This window comes from Geospiza fortis, unplaced genomic scaffold (assembly GCF_000277835.1).
Source record: "Geospiza fortis unplaced genomic scaffold, GeoFor_1.0 scaffold41, whole genome shotgun sequence".
NCBI lineage: Eukaryota > Metazoa > Chordata > Aves > Passeriformes > Thraupidae > Geospiza > Geospiza fortis.
In genome coordinates, this window is record NW_005054299.1 from 15687908 (window position 1) to 15706099 (window position 18192).

The 18192-nt window shown below is 37.6% G+C and overlaps 1 protein-coding gene across 1 annotated transcript; it reads left to right on the top strand.

Annotated features, from left to right (window-relative positions):
• The first annotated feature begins 2281 nt into the window (after positions 1–2281).
• Positions 2282–16650, top strand: SLC30A6 (solute carrier family 30 member 6). Its single transcript, XM_031060705.1, has 13 exons — positions 2282–2366; positions 2963–3047; positions 4099–4141; positions 6164–6229; positions 6632–6712; positions 7941–7976; positions 8784–8878; positions 9622–9670; positions 11462–11581; positions 11878–11980; positions 12294–12341; positions 12910–12978; positions 13987–16650. The coding sequence occupies exons 2-13, from the start codon at positions 3020–3022 to the stop codon at positions 14482–14484; spliced, it is 1236 nt and encodes a 411-aa protein (XP_030916565.1). The 5' UTR covers positions 2282–2366; positions 2963–3019; the 3' UTR covers positions 14485–16650.
• Positions 16651–18192: the final 1542 nt, after the last annotated feature.

Below are 18192 nucleotides of genomic sequence, written 5' to 3' on the forward strand. Positions count from 1 at the left end.
GGCGTGTTTCGCCCCCGGGGCCCCCCCGCCCGCCCCTCGGGCGCCGGCACCGCGGGCAGGGCCCAGCCGGGTGCCGAGGCCGTGGGGGCTCCTGTGCCGGAGCTGCCTCTCGGTCGGGGTCTCCAGGCTGCGGTGTGAGCCTCGGAGTTCTCCTTCAGGGCACGTCGGTCGGGGAGCTGCGACTCGCCGCAGGACAAACAGGTTATAGTGCGTTTGCTCCCCGCTGTCGGGGCTGTCACTCCGTGGCTCGCCTCTCTAAGACGAAAAGCCCATCTTTTGGGCACGGCCGCCTCATATACGCGTTCGTCTGGGCGGCGAAATGTTCCCTTGTCGTGCTGAGCCCCGCTGGAGTGACATGGGTATCCAGGACAGGTGCTGTCACCTGTTGGGGCAGACAGCGCCGCTGGCTGCAGGAACACGACTTGTGGAGCTCTTCTGGCACCTCAGGGGCTGGCTGGGGTGTGGGGCAGAAGCTCTATGTGTAAGCTCTGGGCAGAAATGTGGGATCGAGGGATGCCTTCATGCCGAGGTACAACACGTGCTGAGCTGGAGCTTGTCCCGGGTGGGCTGGGGCCTGCCTGAGTTTGCACAGGTCCCCTGTGGTACATAGTGCACAGCTCTGAGGCACGGCATCCTTTGTGAACAGGGAGGTGTGGCACCGTGTGGCTGGGCAGTGCGCACAGTGCCAGCAGTGTGGGAAAGCAGTGGCTGTGAAGGTGAGGAGGGCTACGGGGATGTGAAGGGTCTGGAGGGGAAGCCGTGTGAGGAGTGGCTGAGATCGCTTGGTCTGTTCAGCCTGAGGAGACTGAGGGGAGACCTCGCTGCAGTTACACTTTCCTCACTGGGGGAAAGGGGGGGCAGGCACTGATCTCTGCTCTGTGGTCACCAGTGACAGGACCTGAGAGAATGACCTGGAGTTGTGTCAGGGAGGTTTAGGTTGGATATCAGGAAAAGGTTCTTCACTCAAACAGTGGCTGGGCACTGGAACAGCTCCCCAGGGAAGTGGTCACAGCGCAGGCTGACAGAGCTGACAGAGAAGTGTTTGAGCAATGCTCAACACGGTATGACTCTTGGGGTGTCCTGTGCAGGGCCAGGAGCTGGACTTCTGTGATCTTTGTGGGTCCCTTCCGACTCAGGATATTCTGTGATTCTTTGTGATTCTATAACACAGCAGCTTTCATAAGCAGGCTGTCCACTGCCCGTTAGAAAAGCTTTCTGAGGTGTTCTGGCATCCTGCATGTGCCTGTTAAGGATTAAAATTATCATATAATGATTTGCTAATAAAGAAAAGAGTCAGTGCCTGTGTTTTGTCCCAGATGAGCTAAGCTTGGGATATGTAGTAGTGCTTAAAGTTTAATTCATGGCACACTTGTATTTCTCAGATAATATGAAATGCAGCTGTGTTGACAAAGTGTCTGAAAGTTAATTGAATTTATTTTGGTGAAGAGCCCGTTAGTATGTTCTTTTGCCTTCTGCTGGCAGCTAAGGTGTGATAGCTTAAAATCAAGCCTTATTTAATCTGGCCCCAAATTGGTGCAGATGACAATGTTCTGTCATTGCAAGTCCACAAATTTCTATTGCAAATCAGAAGGGTTTTTCATGTGGAAAGCTTGCTTCTTTGTGGGAAGAGCAGAACAGAGGACGACCAGAAGCTTGGACCCTCCAAGGAAAGGGAGACAAGTGTCATGGCAGATTAATTTCTCTGGTGGTCTGCTCCCTGTCACACTTGCAGGAGAGCCATGTAGCAGCCCTTTAGGTTAGGTCACAGCCAGGATTGTTGGTATTTTTTGTTTTGATACTGGCCTTGTGTCCACCACATCACCAGCATTGTTTTTACTTCTGTGGTGGGTTCTCCTTTATAGATCTATAAACAATATTTTCCTGTTTAATAAATCCATTGCCTTTGGGTGGGAAGTGTGCTTTGATGAAGAAAAATGTTTGTGTTTTCAGACTGTCTTGTAGTAGTTTCATGTAAATAAAAGTTAAAACCCACTCTTTAAGTGATACTTTAGTGTCTTTTCCAGTAAAACTGAATTCTGGATTATGTCTAAATGAAGCTTGATTCTAAGTAATTTGTCATTTTCTAATATAATAAACCTTGTGAAATGGTTACCAAAATGTTGTTGAGTTTAAAGTTTGTGATATTTCTGGTTAACAAAAAGTTCACCCGAGTCTTTGATATAATTGTGAAAATAGTTCATAAATGAAGATTTCCTTTTTGCTGATTTAAATTATGGTGTAAGTAAAGTTTCTAATTAAACTGTTGGTTTTTTTTTAAGGGGACAATACACCTGTTCCGCAAATCACAGAGATCATTGGTTGGAAAGTTAACGCATGAATTTAGGTTGGTTGCAGCAGACAGAAGGGTAAGTATTGCTTTAAAAAATCACACTTACAATAAAAATACATTAGCTATAGTAAGTTAAAATATGCTATTAAGCATATTATGAATTTTTTTCTTTGAATTTTTCTAGCTGTGCTTAAAAAATTGTCTTTGAAGTTGTATCGCTTCTGTGCGTTGTCTCTGTGAATAAGGGTTCTCCATTTATATCTGATGGGTTCAGTGGAACTGTAAACTGAATGTGTTCAGATGTTTTTGGGACCAAAATTTCAGCACAAATAAAGGACCCCAGTAATACAAAGTTGCACGAGTTGGTATTCAAAAGTCAGATGCTGTGTGCTATAATGAAATGCAAATATTATAAATGGGTGGGGTTTTTCTTAGACCAAAAAGGTATTTTAAGTATGGTGGCATTCATAAATGAGTTTTAAAATAATCTGTAAAGTTTAAAATAGAGTAAGGGCTTGCTGTTCTGAAATGAGTGGTAAATTTTTGGGAGGGAGGAGAAGCCAGTTCTGTTTGCCTGACCAAGTACTGCAATACTGTTTTTTAAGACCAGATAGATATATTTCTGTTTTGTAAATTTGGAAAGTGTAAATACATATTTATTCTCATCAACAGTCCTGGAAGATTTTACTGTTTGGTGCTATAAATTTAATATGCATTGGCTTCCTGCTCATGTGGTGCAGCTCTACAAACAGCATAGGTAGGTGGCTCTCATGTACTGAAACTACAACAAACTACTGTGTGTTTTCCTAGCTTGTGGAGTTCCAGCTGACTGAAAAAGCCAAATCCATTACTTAATGGAGTTAGGGATTTGCACAGCCAGGTTCGGGAAGTGCTTCCTTTAGATTTCCCGCAGTCAGCTTAGAAGCATTTTTCACAAACATGTTTGGATGGGTGGAAGTCCTTCAAAGTTTGCAGTTTTTCAGTCCTACTGGTCATTTGCTTCCTGCAGTAGCTTCTTCATCTTTAAGACTGAAAACAAGTAGCCTTTTGAGTTACTAATCCTCAAACCTGTTCTGTGTATAAGTAGTAGACATGCAGAGACCCTCACTTGCAGTTGAATGAGGGTGTTTGTAGCATGGAAAAGGCTTAAGACTTCTTTGCTTCCAAGGAATGCTCAGCAGTAGCCAAAACACTGGAGTGTTTCCAACACCTCTCTAGCTGCTGCTGCAAAGCACAGCACTGTGAGGGCTGCTGTGGGGAAATGAGCTCCAGATCAGCCAGACTCAATGCAGTTTTGTGTGCCTTCTGCTTTTGGATAGAGGCTTCAATGTGCTTCCCATCACCTGCACTGAGAATAGAATGCTGGTTTAGTTTTTAATTTTTGGTGTAGGTTTTCTTGCAGTTTCAAGATAGGTTAGAGACGCAAAACAAGTAAAATATTCAGTTCAACCTACTTTTCACTGCAATAACACACATAAGAGATCTCTTACTTTGGTAAGTGATGTGTTTCTGGAAGATCTCCTGGCTTTCCAGTATCTAAATTCCTTGTCACAGCTTAGTCACAAATGTGATAACTGTTGTATCTGGTCTTTATTACGTGCTTTAGTTGAATTAGGATTGCCATAATCAGCCTGCTTATGACATTAAATATATTGGTGTCTTTAGAATAACAGTGACTTGTTCTGTCAGCAGAGGCAGTTTATGTAGGTAGAAGATTGAAGAGAGCTGCACTAAAAGGATGTAGAATACAAGTGATTTTTGCATTGAAAATTAAATATTAAGTTTTAATATTTACTTTTTTTTTACAGCTTTAACTGCTTACACATATTTGACAATCTTTGACCTTTTCAGGTGAGTTTTTTTCCCATTTTGTCTTACTGTTCATTTTGTCTGTATATTTCTATACATTTAAAATTTACTTACAGGTTCAAAGACATGTAAGTTAGTCATCAGTATAGAAAAGGTCATTGATTTAAATATAGCTTAAATTAGGATAAAATTGCACACAATAAATAGATTGTATTTATCTGTTTACTAGATATATTGAGAATGACCATAGCTATATTGAGAATGACTAGTCACTGATCAGTTCAGTCATAGATTTCTCTGTGTAGATGTGTGACAACATGAAACAATATGGCACAAAACTGTTGTCTGGTTGTTCTCTCAGAACATTTTCCTAAGGCCATAGTCACTGATTGTGAAGTAACCCTCAGTTTTAACATCAGGAAACAAGAAGCATGTAATTCTATTTCAAAAATATTTCGCAAGCTAGATACCAAGTATTCTGCACATAAGGTCATTAGATATTTTCAGTATTTTTGTTGTATTCTGAGAAAATTATATTAAAACAACTTTTAGTATGACAGTTCTGAACTCTTTTGCTAATACTGATAATACAGACATGAAATATATTCAGTTCTTATCTAAGATACAGAATGATAGCAGTGGTTGGGAAATAAAGTGTAGATATTTTAAAAATATTAGCCTACATTACTTTCCTTGCTGTCTCACTATCTTATAAAAGGTATAGATCAGCTTTCTGAGTCGTACATATATCCATTACCTACTATACCTTATCTGACTTACAGTAAAACATTTATAAATTACATCAGCAAACATGCAGGAACAAAAATGACTTGTTGGGATAGGCACAAAAAAAATTGATCTGTGACTGCATTAGCATTAAGATTTAACTGTGATGAATCTTGTCTTTCTCTTAGAATTTTGTATCTACTGAATTTTTGTCATCTTGCTCAAAATACCTTTTTCACCTTGGGGAAATTGGGGAAAGTGTTGATATTGTACTTTCCATTTGTATGGAATTCTTTTTTCTTTTAGTTTTAGAAGAAGGTGGAACAGTCCCTGGCACTCCTGTCTTAGGTTAATTAGGGGTTGGACTAGAAGATTATTCTAACTCACAGCAATCTCTTTCAAGAATTTTGATTTGCTGTGAGGGAGAACAATGCTCAGTAATGCTCCTGCACAAATCAATTTCTGCTTCTTTCTGTCATTGCCTCGTTGTGTATAATAGTCTCACTGAGTCTCACTTTCTTTTTACTTTAACTTTTTATTCTACACAGCTGAGAATCAAGTTGTGAGGATGTGATTATTCATCAGTTGTAGGGATGAGTTCTTGATCCAGTCTGATTTAACATTGTTATTAATTACAAAAGGACTTTATGAAGGCACAGATGGCCCTGAATCTATGTGGATTCCAGTTGAAAAAATTGTTCAGTAGAGAAAAAATTGTTCAATAGAGGAAAAATAGGCAGAGGAAACTATACTCATCCTTGAAGCATTCTGACTACTACCATGGAGATTCCAAAATAATTGGAATTCTAGATGTTCAGTATGAGAGAAAAATTTGGACAGAAGATAGCAAGAGAGACCTGTGGCTGTCAGTGAATGGCCAGCTAGATTAGAGCTTGTGTAGGTGAATGCGGCCAAAGAAAGTTAATCTGTTTTGGCTGTGGACAAATTACATAGAGAAATTACACTGTGGAAAAGAAAGGCAATACTTAGTGTGGCCTGAGACTTACTCTGGAGTACCAAATCTAATTCATGGTATAGCTCTAAAAGAAGACTTTAATGGAGAGATTTCTTTGCTTTTTCTTTCACTCTTCTGTCTTGCTTATCAGCTTTCTTCTCATTTAAGCAGCATTTCTCAGCTTACAGCATTTCTAGGCAAGTTCAGAAATAACATGAGGAGCGTTTAGAACATCACTGTGACAGTGATGAAGGTTGAGTTCAGGACAAGATGTGGCTGTATTTGTATGTTGACTTCTGGTGGCTCAAGCGTGTATTTGTAGATTATGCAGTTTATAAAGGCTGCTGTTATTTATCACAGTCTAATTCTCCCTCTTTTTTCAGTTTGATAACATGTCTAATAAGCTACTGGGTAATGATGAAGAAACCCAGCCCAATCTATTCATTTGGGTAAGTACTAATAACAAGATGTAGTGTTTGATAATACAGCATTTCATACATTGCTCACTGTCATTGCCTGGATCCCTGAATAGCCATCAGTAAATACTCTGTATGTCAAAGAGCCTAGAAATGAGGAGGGCCAAGACTTCATGTAAAGAACAATTACAGATTAGGGGATGGACAGGAAGAAGAATTAAGAAATGCCTAATTTTAAGGTGTCTCTGATGAGTGGAATTTTAAAAGAAACTGAAAATAATGACTATTCCATAAAACCTTCAGTTTCTTCCCATCTGTCTGCTGTTGAATGAATTGGAAAAAGTAGGTGTATCCTGCTGGTTCTTGCACAGAAAAGATTCTGTTGGATGCATTGTTCAGTGTTCAGTGTTTCTAAACTTAATTCTCAAATTTCAGGTTTGAAAGGTTTGAAGTTCTAGCTGTATTTGCATCTACAGTTCTGGCACAGCTTGGTGCTCTTTTTATACTGAAAGAAAGGTAAGGTTATGTACTGTTTTCTTTAATTTTATAACATATGAAGATGCAGTCCAGATCAATCAAAAGCACATGCATTCTATGAGTGCTGTATGTAAAGAGATACTTTGGAAAAAACTTAAAATATATTTAAAAAATATTGCTAAACCTTACTGCTTGCTTACATTTACTACACTACATGTAGGCTTTAGATGTAAAGATGGGAAATGATAAATGTTCTTAAAAAGCTCTCTAGGGAAACATTTAATGGTTTTAAGAATACTTTTTCCAAAAGGTTGCATAATTAATTTAATGCATTTCCATATGCATCTTGACTTTTGTAAGCTCATTAACAAATAAAAGTTTTTTGTTTTTACTTCTGTTGCTTTTTGAAGTCAAGCAGCTTCATAATATATCAAGGAGCTGAATGTTTGAAGCATCAACTCTTCACTCCCTCAAAGTTTGCTCAAGTATTAATTTGCCATACCATGTATGCTTGGGAGCATTTGTATTTCAGGAGGTTAGCCTAAAACATTATTTTTTTTTTTTTTTAAGATGAAGAGGCTTTTGTTAACATCTGGAATTTAAAACTGCAACGGTACACCTTTGGTTATTTTATTCAAGTGCTCTATTTTCTGTGTAAAGGGCTGTATTAACAACTTAGCAACTTTATACTATAAGGTCAATGTATTGAAGTGACAGTCCTCTGGAATGAATCACCCTCTGTCAAAACTTCCAAGTTTTCCAACATCAATTTTAGGAAATTCCACAAACTTAGCAGGTTTTTCTGTTACAGCTGAAGCTCATTTGTTAACTCATTGGTGGGCGAAAAAAGATCTATATCCCCAGTATCCAATGCCTACTTTATTTGACCTTGCTTAGTGTGAGGCTTTAAGTCAGGAATTTCTGACTTAGTTTGTTGTGGTCACCAACACTGGTGGTGGTGCCAGTAGCAAAATTTTTTTGCGTGTTCATTTACAAGCATATTTTTATCATACAGGCAGCTTTCATGGCAGCTGGCACAGTTTGGAAATATTTGGGAAGTCTAAATCACATCTGCTTTGATTCAGTGTTAAATGCTTTCACTGCTTATAAAAGTTGCCGTGTTTATTTTAGCAATCCATTTTTTTTGCAGTACTTTATCAGTTTTTGTTTATGAAAGGCAGCTAATGCTAATGAACTGTAAAAACATGCTTCAGGTATCAAGGTTTTACTGTATGAATATAACTCAGATTTTCAATTATTCTTGTAGTGCAGAGCGATTTCTGGAGCAGCCTGAGATACACACGTAAGAAATTATTTTGGCATGTAACATGTGTTGTTGTCCTTCTATGTTTCTAATTGTTATCGAGCGTATATTGTTTATGCAAGTACTTTCAGTACCAAATTGCTTTTGGTGCCTTGGCATTTGTTTCAAACCATGTACAGGCTATACTGCAAAAAGTTCTTTTCAAGGTACAATTGAAATTTAATGCTCATGTTATCTCAAACAGTGATCTAACTACACATTGCTGCTTTTCCTAGTTCAGTTCCCTTTTTTTTTTGTGGCCTCTTGGAAGGCCTGGTATGTGGTGGGGAAGGATGCTGTGGCCACCAGGGAACTGAAGGTTTTGCAAAGAGGGTTCAGACTATAAAGACCACGGGGAGAGGAAAAAAAAGTGTTGTGGTGCAAAGGAGTGGGATGTGGGATGTATGTTGAAGTAGTTCTAGAAGGAGGCTGGGAGTATATGGCATAATTCCATAGAAAGCTAAGCTTCTTAGCTGTGCTGCTGAGGGGACAGTGTGTTTGTATCTTCAAAGGGCAAATATATAAATATATATGTGTGTGTGTGTGTGCAAATATGCAATTGGTTAAGAGCTGTTACTCAACATTATGAGCGTTGTGTGATAACTATCAAGTACGAAGTTCAGTGATCTGGTATAACCCTTACAACGATTATACGCTGCTGGTTATTAAGTATTACACTAGTTTATCCTGCTGGTTTTCAGCCTCAGTGAACACCAAGCAAAATATTTTGATACTGTTATTAGTAGTTACAGCTTGATGATGTTCTGTGATGATGGGAAATTAAGACACCTTTTCTCCCCTCCCTAGGGGACGACTGCTGGTTGGTACTTTCGTGGCTCTCTTTTTCAACTTATTTACAATGCTTTCCATTAAGAATAAGCCTTTTGCTTATGTCTCTGAAGGTATGTGATAAATTAGACTGTAATGTTCCTATTTTTATCAAGGTATAACTTGTCTGGTAACTTCCTTAACTAGTGGTTGTATATTACTGTTATCTCTGTTACTGTAACTTTGTGCACTAGAATTGCCATCTGATTTTCAACTCCAGTTTGCCTATAAGGCTCTGAGTAGTCTGAGGTCATTAATATGATAATATTTTAATGCTGCAGTATCTTTTATTTTCAATTTTTTGAATGCAACCAGTGAAGGTCATGTGACAGATACCAGAACTTTCAACACATTTTATGGATGTATTAATGGATTAAAAAATAAGTTAATGCAATAGTTCTTTTTTCCTTTTCATTGGTAAATGAAAAGCTCTTTTACCTTTTTCATTGTGAAGTAGGTTTGCACTCCTTCCTGCAACTGTAAATTGTTCTGTTGTAATTGTCTTGTAAATTGTGCATAGTTATAAACATCTATTTTACACTATATTGTATAAAAGATAATGGTTATAGCCTGCAATTATATTTGTATTTAATCAGTTCAGATTATTATGAGAGGTGGATGTCATACTTGCTGCCTGGAAAAGACAGACTTGGGTCCTTTTTCAAGTGCCAGGGTATCTGTTGAGATATGTTTACTCATTCACACTGTATTTATTGAATTCTTCCCTTAAAATAAAACTTGTGTGTACTTTAAAATGTCGTAACTTTAAAGTGGTACTTAAAATTGTGGTAACACTATTACCTTCTTTCTTTTGCAGCTGCCAGCACAAGTTGGCTTCAGGAACATGTTGCAGATCTTAGTAGAAGGTGAAGCTTTACATTTTCAAAATCATTAGCTTATGGAAGGCAGTGTTGGTTTTGTGTGTATAATAACATTTTGGAGGTGTTTTGAGGCATAAACTTGTATTAGAGCTTTTAAAATAGCTTTACCTACTGCAGGTCTCATGTATGAACTCTGGAGCAAACATTGTCTCCCATATTTCCCAGATAGATCTATTTCTGTTAGATTGATGTTTCTGGGTATCTTTTCTTTTGAATATGTATGTTCAGTACATTGTATGTGATTCTCTTTGGGTGATAATAGGAAAACTAGCATTATCCTGTACATATTTGAACTGCATTTCACAACATGTATTACTAGCTGATATATTTTGTAATAATTTATGTTTATTTACTTTGTGGGCTGGACAAATGTTTCAGATGGTTGGGTTTAAATGTGATATATGAAACAGGTTACTCACTGAACCATAGCTATGGAAACTCCTCACCTGTCCAGCAGGAAACTGGAAAGTCTGTCTTCCAGGGATATAAGCAGTGTTGCTCATTCATCTTGTCTGTTAACTGTCTTGCTTGTATTGGATATCTGAATGCAAGGTAACATTGTTTGCAAATAGTTTTGTCAGATGTCAGGGAAGTTTATTTTAATCCATACATGTTTTTCCAACTATCTGTCAATATCAAAAGAAAAATGTTAAACCAAGTTGTAAAACATGTTAAGTATGCTTCAAAACCCATCTGTTTCTGCATCTCGTGATCTTTTTCACAGTTAAGGAGAGCAGAGAATGCTGACTTTGTAACAGAAGAATTGATTTTATATGGGTATAAGATGTTACATCATCAGAACCAAAATCTGAAATATTTTTGGAAGACTAATAATTAGGTTTCCAAGTTTTATTTAAAACAAAAAAAAAAAAGGTGGATACCAATCAGACAGTTGCACAACTTCCCTCTTATCAGTGTAGAAACACAGTTTTAAGGGGAAGGACACTGATGGATAACTTGAAGGAGTCCCAGATCAGGAGTGATATAATTTCTACTGGGTTTTGAGATAACCTGCATACAGTTAAGCCAATATGAGTAAAACCCCATGGAATTGGTATGTATACAGCTATTTCATATGTGTTACGTGAAGCAGTGCTGATTAAAAAATATCTGCACCTGTATATAATTATGTTAATTAAAATTCTTACAGAAGCAGGCCAGCACATGATGTCTAAACATAAGTTGGCTTTAACCATAGCAACAAAATATTTCATGTTGTCTTTGCCTTGAAATTTTCCAGGATGTGACATGCACTTACATTCACTGGGAAGTACAGAAACTCCTTTCTCTCTTCATACTCCCATTGACAGGAAATAGCTATAAATAAGTAATTTTCCCACCATTCCCTCATGCATTTTTTTGGTCTCCTCTTATTCAACTAGCTGGTCTTCTTCCTCTTTTCAGACTCCATGAATTAGTTAGCTTTGACTTTAGGACACTTGGGCATACCAAGGTGGCAGATGGATTGAAGACTGGTGATACACAAATGTCTCACTGTGTACATCTCTGTAACACCAGTATTGAACCCATGAAGCACTTGTGTTGCAGACAGGTGATACAGCTATATCATAGAGCTGTGTTCCCAGAAAAAAATACTTGATTAATTTTTGCTGACAGCAGCCTTTGAGCAGAATTAGTGGGGCCTTTACAGGGCTCATCATGTGCTATGACAGCAAGGTGTGTTAGAAGTCAAATGCTAAATAATGGGTGTAATTTTGGAATTTCAAAGTAGTGATGAAGAGCTGGCTGACAGCTGCTTTTTCTGTTTTGTTGCAGTATTTGTGGAATCATCCCAGGATTGAGTAGCATCTTTCTGCCACGGATGAACCCTTTTGTCTTGATTGATATTGCTGGAGCTCTGGCTCTTTGCATTACATATATGCTCATTGAAATCAAGTATGTGCAGTTGTTTTAAAACAGTAGCTCTTTTTTTATCCAGTCTATGGGAAAATACATTTTTTGCATGAGAGGAATGATCTGATGTAGAGCTGCATTTTGTATGAATGGAATTGCAACTCTGTGAATGCATCTGTCTGCTGTCCAAGATGAATGAGAGTTCAAATGAGATTAGAATGTGTAAAATTTTGTAAGTGTATATAATTAAAAATAATGAAAAAAGAATCTAAGTAAGTTGTTCTGCCTTTCAAAAACATAAATACCAGCATTTCTTTAAAATTGCTCTTTCTCCCTAGCAATTATTTTGCTGTGGACACAGCCTCTGCTATAGCAATTGCTTTGATGACATTTGGTACCATGTATCCCATGAGTGTCTACAGTGGGAAAGTACTACTCCAGGTAAGGCAGCCTCACAAATCAGCAGATTTTGTGGTTTTGGTTTTGTTAAATGACCTTATTTTTAAAAAAAACCCAAATAAAACCCTTGAAATCTGTTTTAAGCTTGTAGATAGGAAGTGTTCCCATGAGAATTTGTGATGTGCTACAGGAATATTAAAGGTTGTGCAAATATGCATCACAGAGTCATAAGAATTTTATGAAAATGCCATTGGTCTCTTGTGTGGGTAGACCAGACTTAAAGGCTCTCTTACTTGAACAGGGCCAGTTAATCTTTATTTTTAAATTGTATTTTCTTTTCTTCTTCTTTTTGAAGACAACCCCACCTCATGTGATTGGCCAGTTAGATAAACTTCTTAGAGAGGTAAGTCAGTGTATAATACATAGCACAGTGTGTACAGCTAATAAGCATTCAGGAATGTGAAGAATTCTTCCGACTAGTCCAAGAAGTTTGCTAAAATTATTTTTTTAATATGTTTTTAGCTGTGTGTAGAAAATAGGAATCTTGTTTTCCAAGATGAATAGTGTCTTTTAGGTATCTGGAACAAATCTGTCTAAGTAGTGCAGGCTGTTTTTATTTAAATTTGAGCTACTATTGAAGTGGTTTATTAATGTGAGTTGAAGGGGCAAAAGGAGTACAGGCAGCTGTTGAATTACAGCATATCAAGTTGAGAACATACTTCAGTTTGGCAGCAAGAGTTACTTAAAATAGGTTCCTTAAAACTTTTTTGATGGATTTGGATGTTTAAGGGTAGCAAAAGTGTGATAGATAAGCATTAGTGACATTAACAGACGTCATCTGTTCTGTGTATGGAGCTTTTATTTCACTACTGAAAATTATTTGTTATTCAGTTATGTATAAAAATACATTTCTAAAGGGATTTGAAGCTTCTAATTTATTTTCATATTTGTGGATGTTTGTGTAAAATTAGGTTTCAACTTTGGATGGTGTGTTGGAAGTTCGAAATGAGCATTTCTGGACATTAGGTTTTGGCACTTTGGTAAGTTATGCCTTTATTATCTTTCTAGGCTTTGTTTTCAGATACTGCTTTAATTTTTTAATTTGCATAAAGATATTTCTTCTGAAATACTAACTATAAAAAAATTTGATGGAGTCAGTAGTCAGTCCATGTGCTTTATTGCAAAACTTCTTTTCCTCTGTCCTTTACATTTTTTAAAGCCTTGTTGTTGGTTAATGTTATTAATGTATACTGCAGTTCTGGCTTAAAGCATGCATTTTTGCAACTGTAGAATTACTTTCATATTTTGGAGTGAAGAAAATGACAAACAATGGAAAAAAGATTTTTCAAAATGGTGTGTTAGTGTAAATTGTCATGGAAGAGAGAAATAACTGTAACTCTTCAAGCACCAAAGGTCTACAATAGACAGTAGAATCATATGTTTTCAGCATTTCTAGGGGAGAAGGTAGAGCAAAATAATTACAGTTGTGTACCAATAATTCTGTAAGCTTAAAGAAATGAAGGGGTATTTTTTGTGATACAGAATGATCACACAGAACTTGGTTATTCCTAAGATGGTGCAGGTATTTTGTGACAGCTGGAAAATTAAGACTCTCAGAATATTTCTTCACTGGTTTCTTCCAGTATGCTACCCTTCTTAAAACAACAAAAAAGGTATCTGTTCTCTATTTCTGATGTAAAAACAGCTTTCAGTTTACTGTTCTGCCACTTTTACCTAAATTTGCACTTTGTTCTCTTGAGCTGTTTTTTTCCAGTTGTTGCCTTTCCTGCCATCACGTGTTATATTGTATAGTTTGGTTCTAAGACTCACTTTTCCTGAGTGATGATCTTGCTATGTTGATAAGAGAGCAACACATTAGGAAAGATCAGAATGTATCCTGTAATAAGGTTCTTAATTTAGTCACTAGTTTCCACTGCAAAAGGTCTTTGTGTAATTCTCTGCAGGATAATTTGCCTCTTCTTGAATGCATGTGGGGAATCTTTATTGGAGTAACAATTAACAGCCAACTTGTTTTTATCACTTTCTAGGCTGGATCAGTCCATGTCCGAATACGGAGAGATGCAAATGAGCAAATGGTCCTTGCCCATGTCACTAACAGATTATACACATTGGTCTCTACCTTGACTGTTCAGATTTTCAAAGATGACTGGATCAGACCTACCTTATCATCTGTGCCTATTGCAAACAACATTCTGAACCTTTCGGATCATCACGTTATTCCAATGCCATCTTTGAAAGCTGCTGACAATTTGAACCCTGTTACCTCCACTCCAGCTAAGCCCAGCAGCCCACCACCAGAATTTTCTTTTAACACACCAGGCAAAAATGTGAGTCCAGTCATCCTTCTAAATACTCAGACAAAGCCCTATGGATTGGGCTTTAATCATGGATCTGCACCCTACAGCAGTGTACTCAGTCAAGGACTTGGAATTCCAGGAATTGGAGCAGCTCAAGGATTCAGAACTGGTTTTGCAAATGTCCCAGGCAGATATGGAACAAATGCTCGTGGTCAGCCCCGACCATAATAAACACCATTATTTATTATACTTAAGGGTATTGACTTAATTCTTTTATTACCCAATTTTTATAAACATTTGGAATGTCACATCATTCTGAATGGCTGGGAACAAGTGCATTGTTCATATTCATGAAGTGGTTAAAAAGCAGTTTTTTCCTTCTCATCAGCAGTAGCCTGTGTAATGCTACAGATATTTTGCAGATTTACAGTATGTTACAAGTAGTTTTTATAGGGTGTCTGTTTCTACTCATCTTTTTTATCCACTTTTCTTCATTTATCCAAGAATGTATTGAGATGCAGCACAACTCCATAAGAGAACAAAATTGTGACCAGGTAGCATTTTTTTTCCTACTGAGAATTACTGGATGCTAAATAGCTGAGAGAATAGGAAATGGCAGACATACAAGTCCCAATTTTCAGACATGTTTGATTGCTGTATTAAGCCATGTTTGGGCCAAATCACAATCAGTTTTTGGTTGCAAAAATCCATCAATATTCATGTTGTGGCAATTGTGAAGGCAATCTGGCATTTCAGATTGTAATTGATTTTGTGAGACTGTTTTTACATTTTTATTGATGCTTTTATAGAAATTCAAATGGTTCAGCAACCATTTTCTAGTTGTAAGTATTCCATACTCATCTCTGATATTTCTTACTTTTTGGTTTAACTGCAAAATTATTTAGCAATATACTGGGAAATAAAATACTTAAAACTTAAGATTTTACAACCACCTCTTTTTTACTATTAACTCTATTAAGGATACAGAACAGATGACTGTTGTTTCTGAAACCAATATTTCATTTTTGACTATGGGGAGTATTCTATGATTTGATTGTGACTTTGTATTTTCCTCTTTGTATTTTTTTATTAGTTCCAGGGAGAAAAGTAATTGATTTATATTCCTGGTTTAAATCCAGAGTACAGGTCAGTGATTGCTGAGACTTCAAAGTCACTGCTGGAGTGCTTAACCTTTGGGGCACACTTGGAACAAGACCACTTATGCTTTTGCATTACTGTTCTACTGTACATTGAGCTGTCTGCATTTCTCCAGGGCCTTTCTCAGAGAGCTCTTCCATCTCATTGCTGTCTTTTCCTTCTCTGCTCTGACAACAGGGAAAGGCCTTTTAGAAATACTTCAGGTTTTTTTCTGTTACCCTGTGCAGTATCTACATTACAGTTGCTCCTCTGCACATTCTTCTGCATTTCTTGGCCGTCTAGGAATGGGTTGCCCATTCCTGTTGTTCCACTTGCAACTCAGGGTGCTATGTATTGGCTTCCACCTTGTTCATCTGTGTGCTAAGTCAGTCACTCCACTTCTGTGAGGTGGTTACATGGAGCTGTGGTATCTCAGGGATTCCAAAGATACTATGTTACCTGAAGATAATTGCTTTGTTGAAGAAATCTTTCTTATGTAGATCTGAGTGGAGAAAACAATGTTCATTTTAATTTTAAAGATCTGTGGCCTCTTCACTGACTGAGAACTTATTTTTCTTTTTCTGTGTAAGAATATTTCTATTTTTCCCCCCTCTCCATGACCTGTGTTTCTTGAGCCAGTGCTTGGAGGAGGGAGTCATTCTTGCAAAAGCAAGGTGACATTCTGCGTGATGGAGATGTATCTTTTGGGGATGTTTCAGGCTGAGGGTAGTGCCCAGGCTGCCAATGGGATGCTGTCCATGTAAGCTACAAGTAGGGAATCTAGTTCTGTACTTCATTTGCAGCGAGAGTGAAAATTTTATTGCTCTGTTAGGAAATGTAATGACCTGGCAAACTTCCATTTAAAGATTGCAATGAAGTTAGAATGATTGGCTCTGTTTCTGTGAGGTCAGTATTAACTCAGTAATCACCTGTGGTCCATTATCCTGTCTTTCTGTGAGTCTATTACGTGTGCCATTGCTGCATGGAAATCCACTGAAGTACAGAACACTTGAACAGATTCTCTGTATCTCTTGGGTGCTGGACTAGACTGCACTTTCTACAGCATCTGCAACACCTTAGAGCCAGCAGAATGTTTACAATACGCTACTCTTGTGTGGCCTGGTTAAGAATTGTTCCTTACTCCAGTTTCATAATCACTTAATATCGCTTTTTCCGATATGTTCAATACATTGTATTATATTGAATGCATGCTTGTTTTCAGTAGAAAATTAAATCTCCCTTTTATTAAAAAATGAAGCTGATCTCTGATTTAAAATGAGAAGGGAGGGTGAGAATCCCAGAATTCTGAGTGCAATATAATCACTTTAACAAAAATACTTTTTTGAGTGATTGTTTATATATAATATGTGCAGATGATAAAGATTCTTTTAGATATTAGAACAGCTTTTTAGCTGCTTTATTGTTACAAATATATTAGAATATTTGTTAAGTCAGCACAGAGTAAAATGTCTCCTTTTATATGAGGAAAATAAAATCAGTGTAATTTGTAAATGAGAAGGAAAAAGTGGTAATTTGTGTACAAGATTTTACAGTTATCTTTCTCTATATATTGTTTAAGTGATGCTCTCGGGTGATACTTCAGTCTCAATGAGCAGGTATGTCAAACTTCAGATTTGTTTTGCTGGGTCTACTACCAGTGTAGACTGGGTCCTTGGAATAGTTCTACAGAAAGTGTTTTTTTGTACATTTTGCCTTTTCTAACTGTGTTTTGCTATTAGGTGATCACAATCTAAATGTTTATTTGATACATAGTGAATAAGAATTGATAATTTATATAATCTTCATTCCTAATGCTAGGAATGTTGTCTCAGCTAGAAAGAGAAGACTGGTACTTGGTGTTGTTTGTGTCTGCCAGAGGATTTGGCATTGTTACCCCCTTAAGTTGTTCCAGCTGTGATTGCACAGGACCACATCACTTGTAGGTAAATGCATCCAGCTTTAGAGTTAGAGGGGCATGTACCGTTATTTGGCTTCAGATTCTTGTGAGAAACTGCCTTGTCCTGATACAGAAGGAGCCAGATCACCTATCACAAGACAAATAACTACCATATTATGGGGTTTTTTTCAGCTTTACATGTTGAGTGATGGCTCTTGAGTTCATTCTGTTCTGCATTCCCTTAACCCAGGTGGTAACTACAGACACCTCTGGCACACAAAGCCAGGGACAGCCTTTTGTGGCTGGTAAACTGATTTTTATTTCCTTCCCCTTGACTGAGATGTGACAAATCCTTTTCAAGGTGAGAACCTGTGCAGCAATTCCGCTGATTAGATTAACTGAAGTCCTCTATTGATTTCTAGCCCTTGCTGCCACCATCCAACAGGGAAGGAGAAACTATTCAGCCATAGGTTTTTCAACACAAAGCCTGTCTCTGAATTCTAGAGTGATTATCTGTCCTGTGTTTGTCCAGACACAATGGATCTGGATTTAAACATACTCAGTGTTGGAACTGTGAGTAGAAGAGATACCAGTCTTGGTCTCTTTGCTTGTATTTTTTGTTTTCTGGGCATTTTATGAAATAACTTTGTGCTACCTGCTTGTTCTCCCCTGCCTTAGTAGCAATGAAAACCCACCTTGTGCCATGTCTGTCTTGCTGACTACTTCTTGTGCTTTTAAGAACTTAGATTCTTGGATTCACATGGTTACTGGGTTGATGTAAGTTTTCCTTCCAGCCATTATTTTTTAAATGAATGATGGATCATATAAATTGCTAAGATGATAACCCTTCCCTCTGTAAGTAAACTTTTCTAGGGCTAGCATCCAGTTAGGAGATGGCCTTT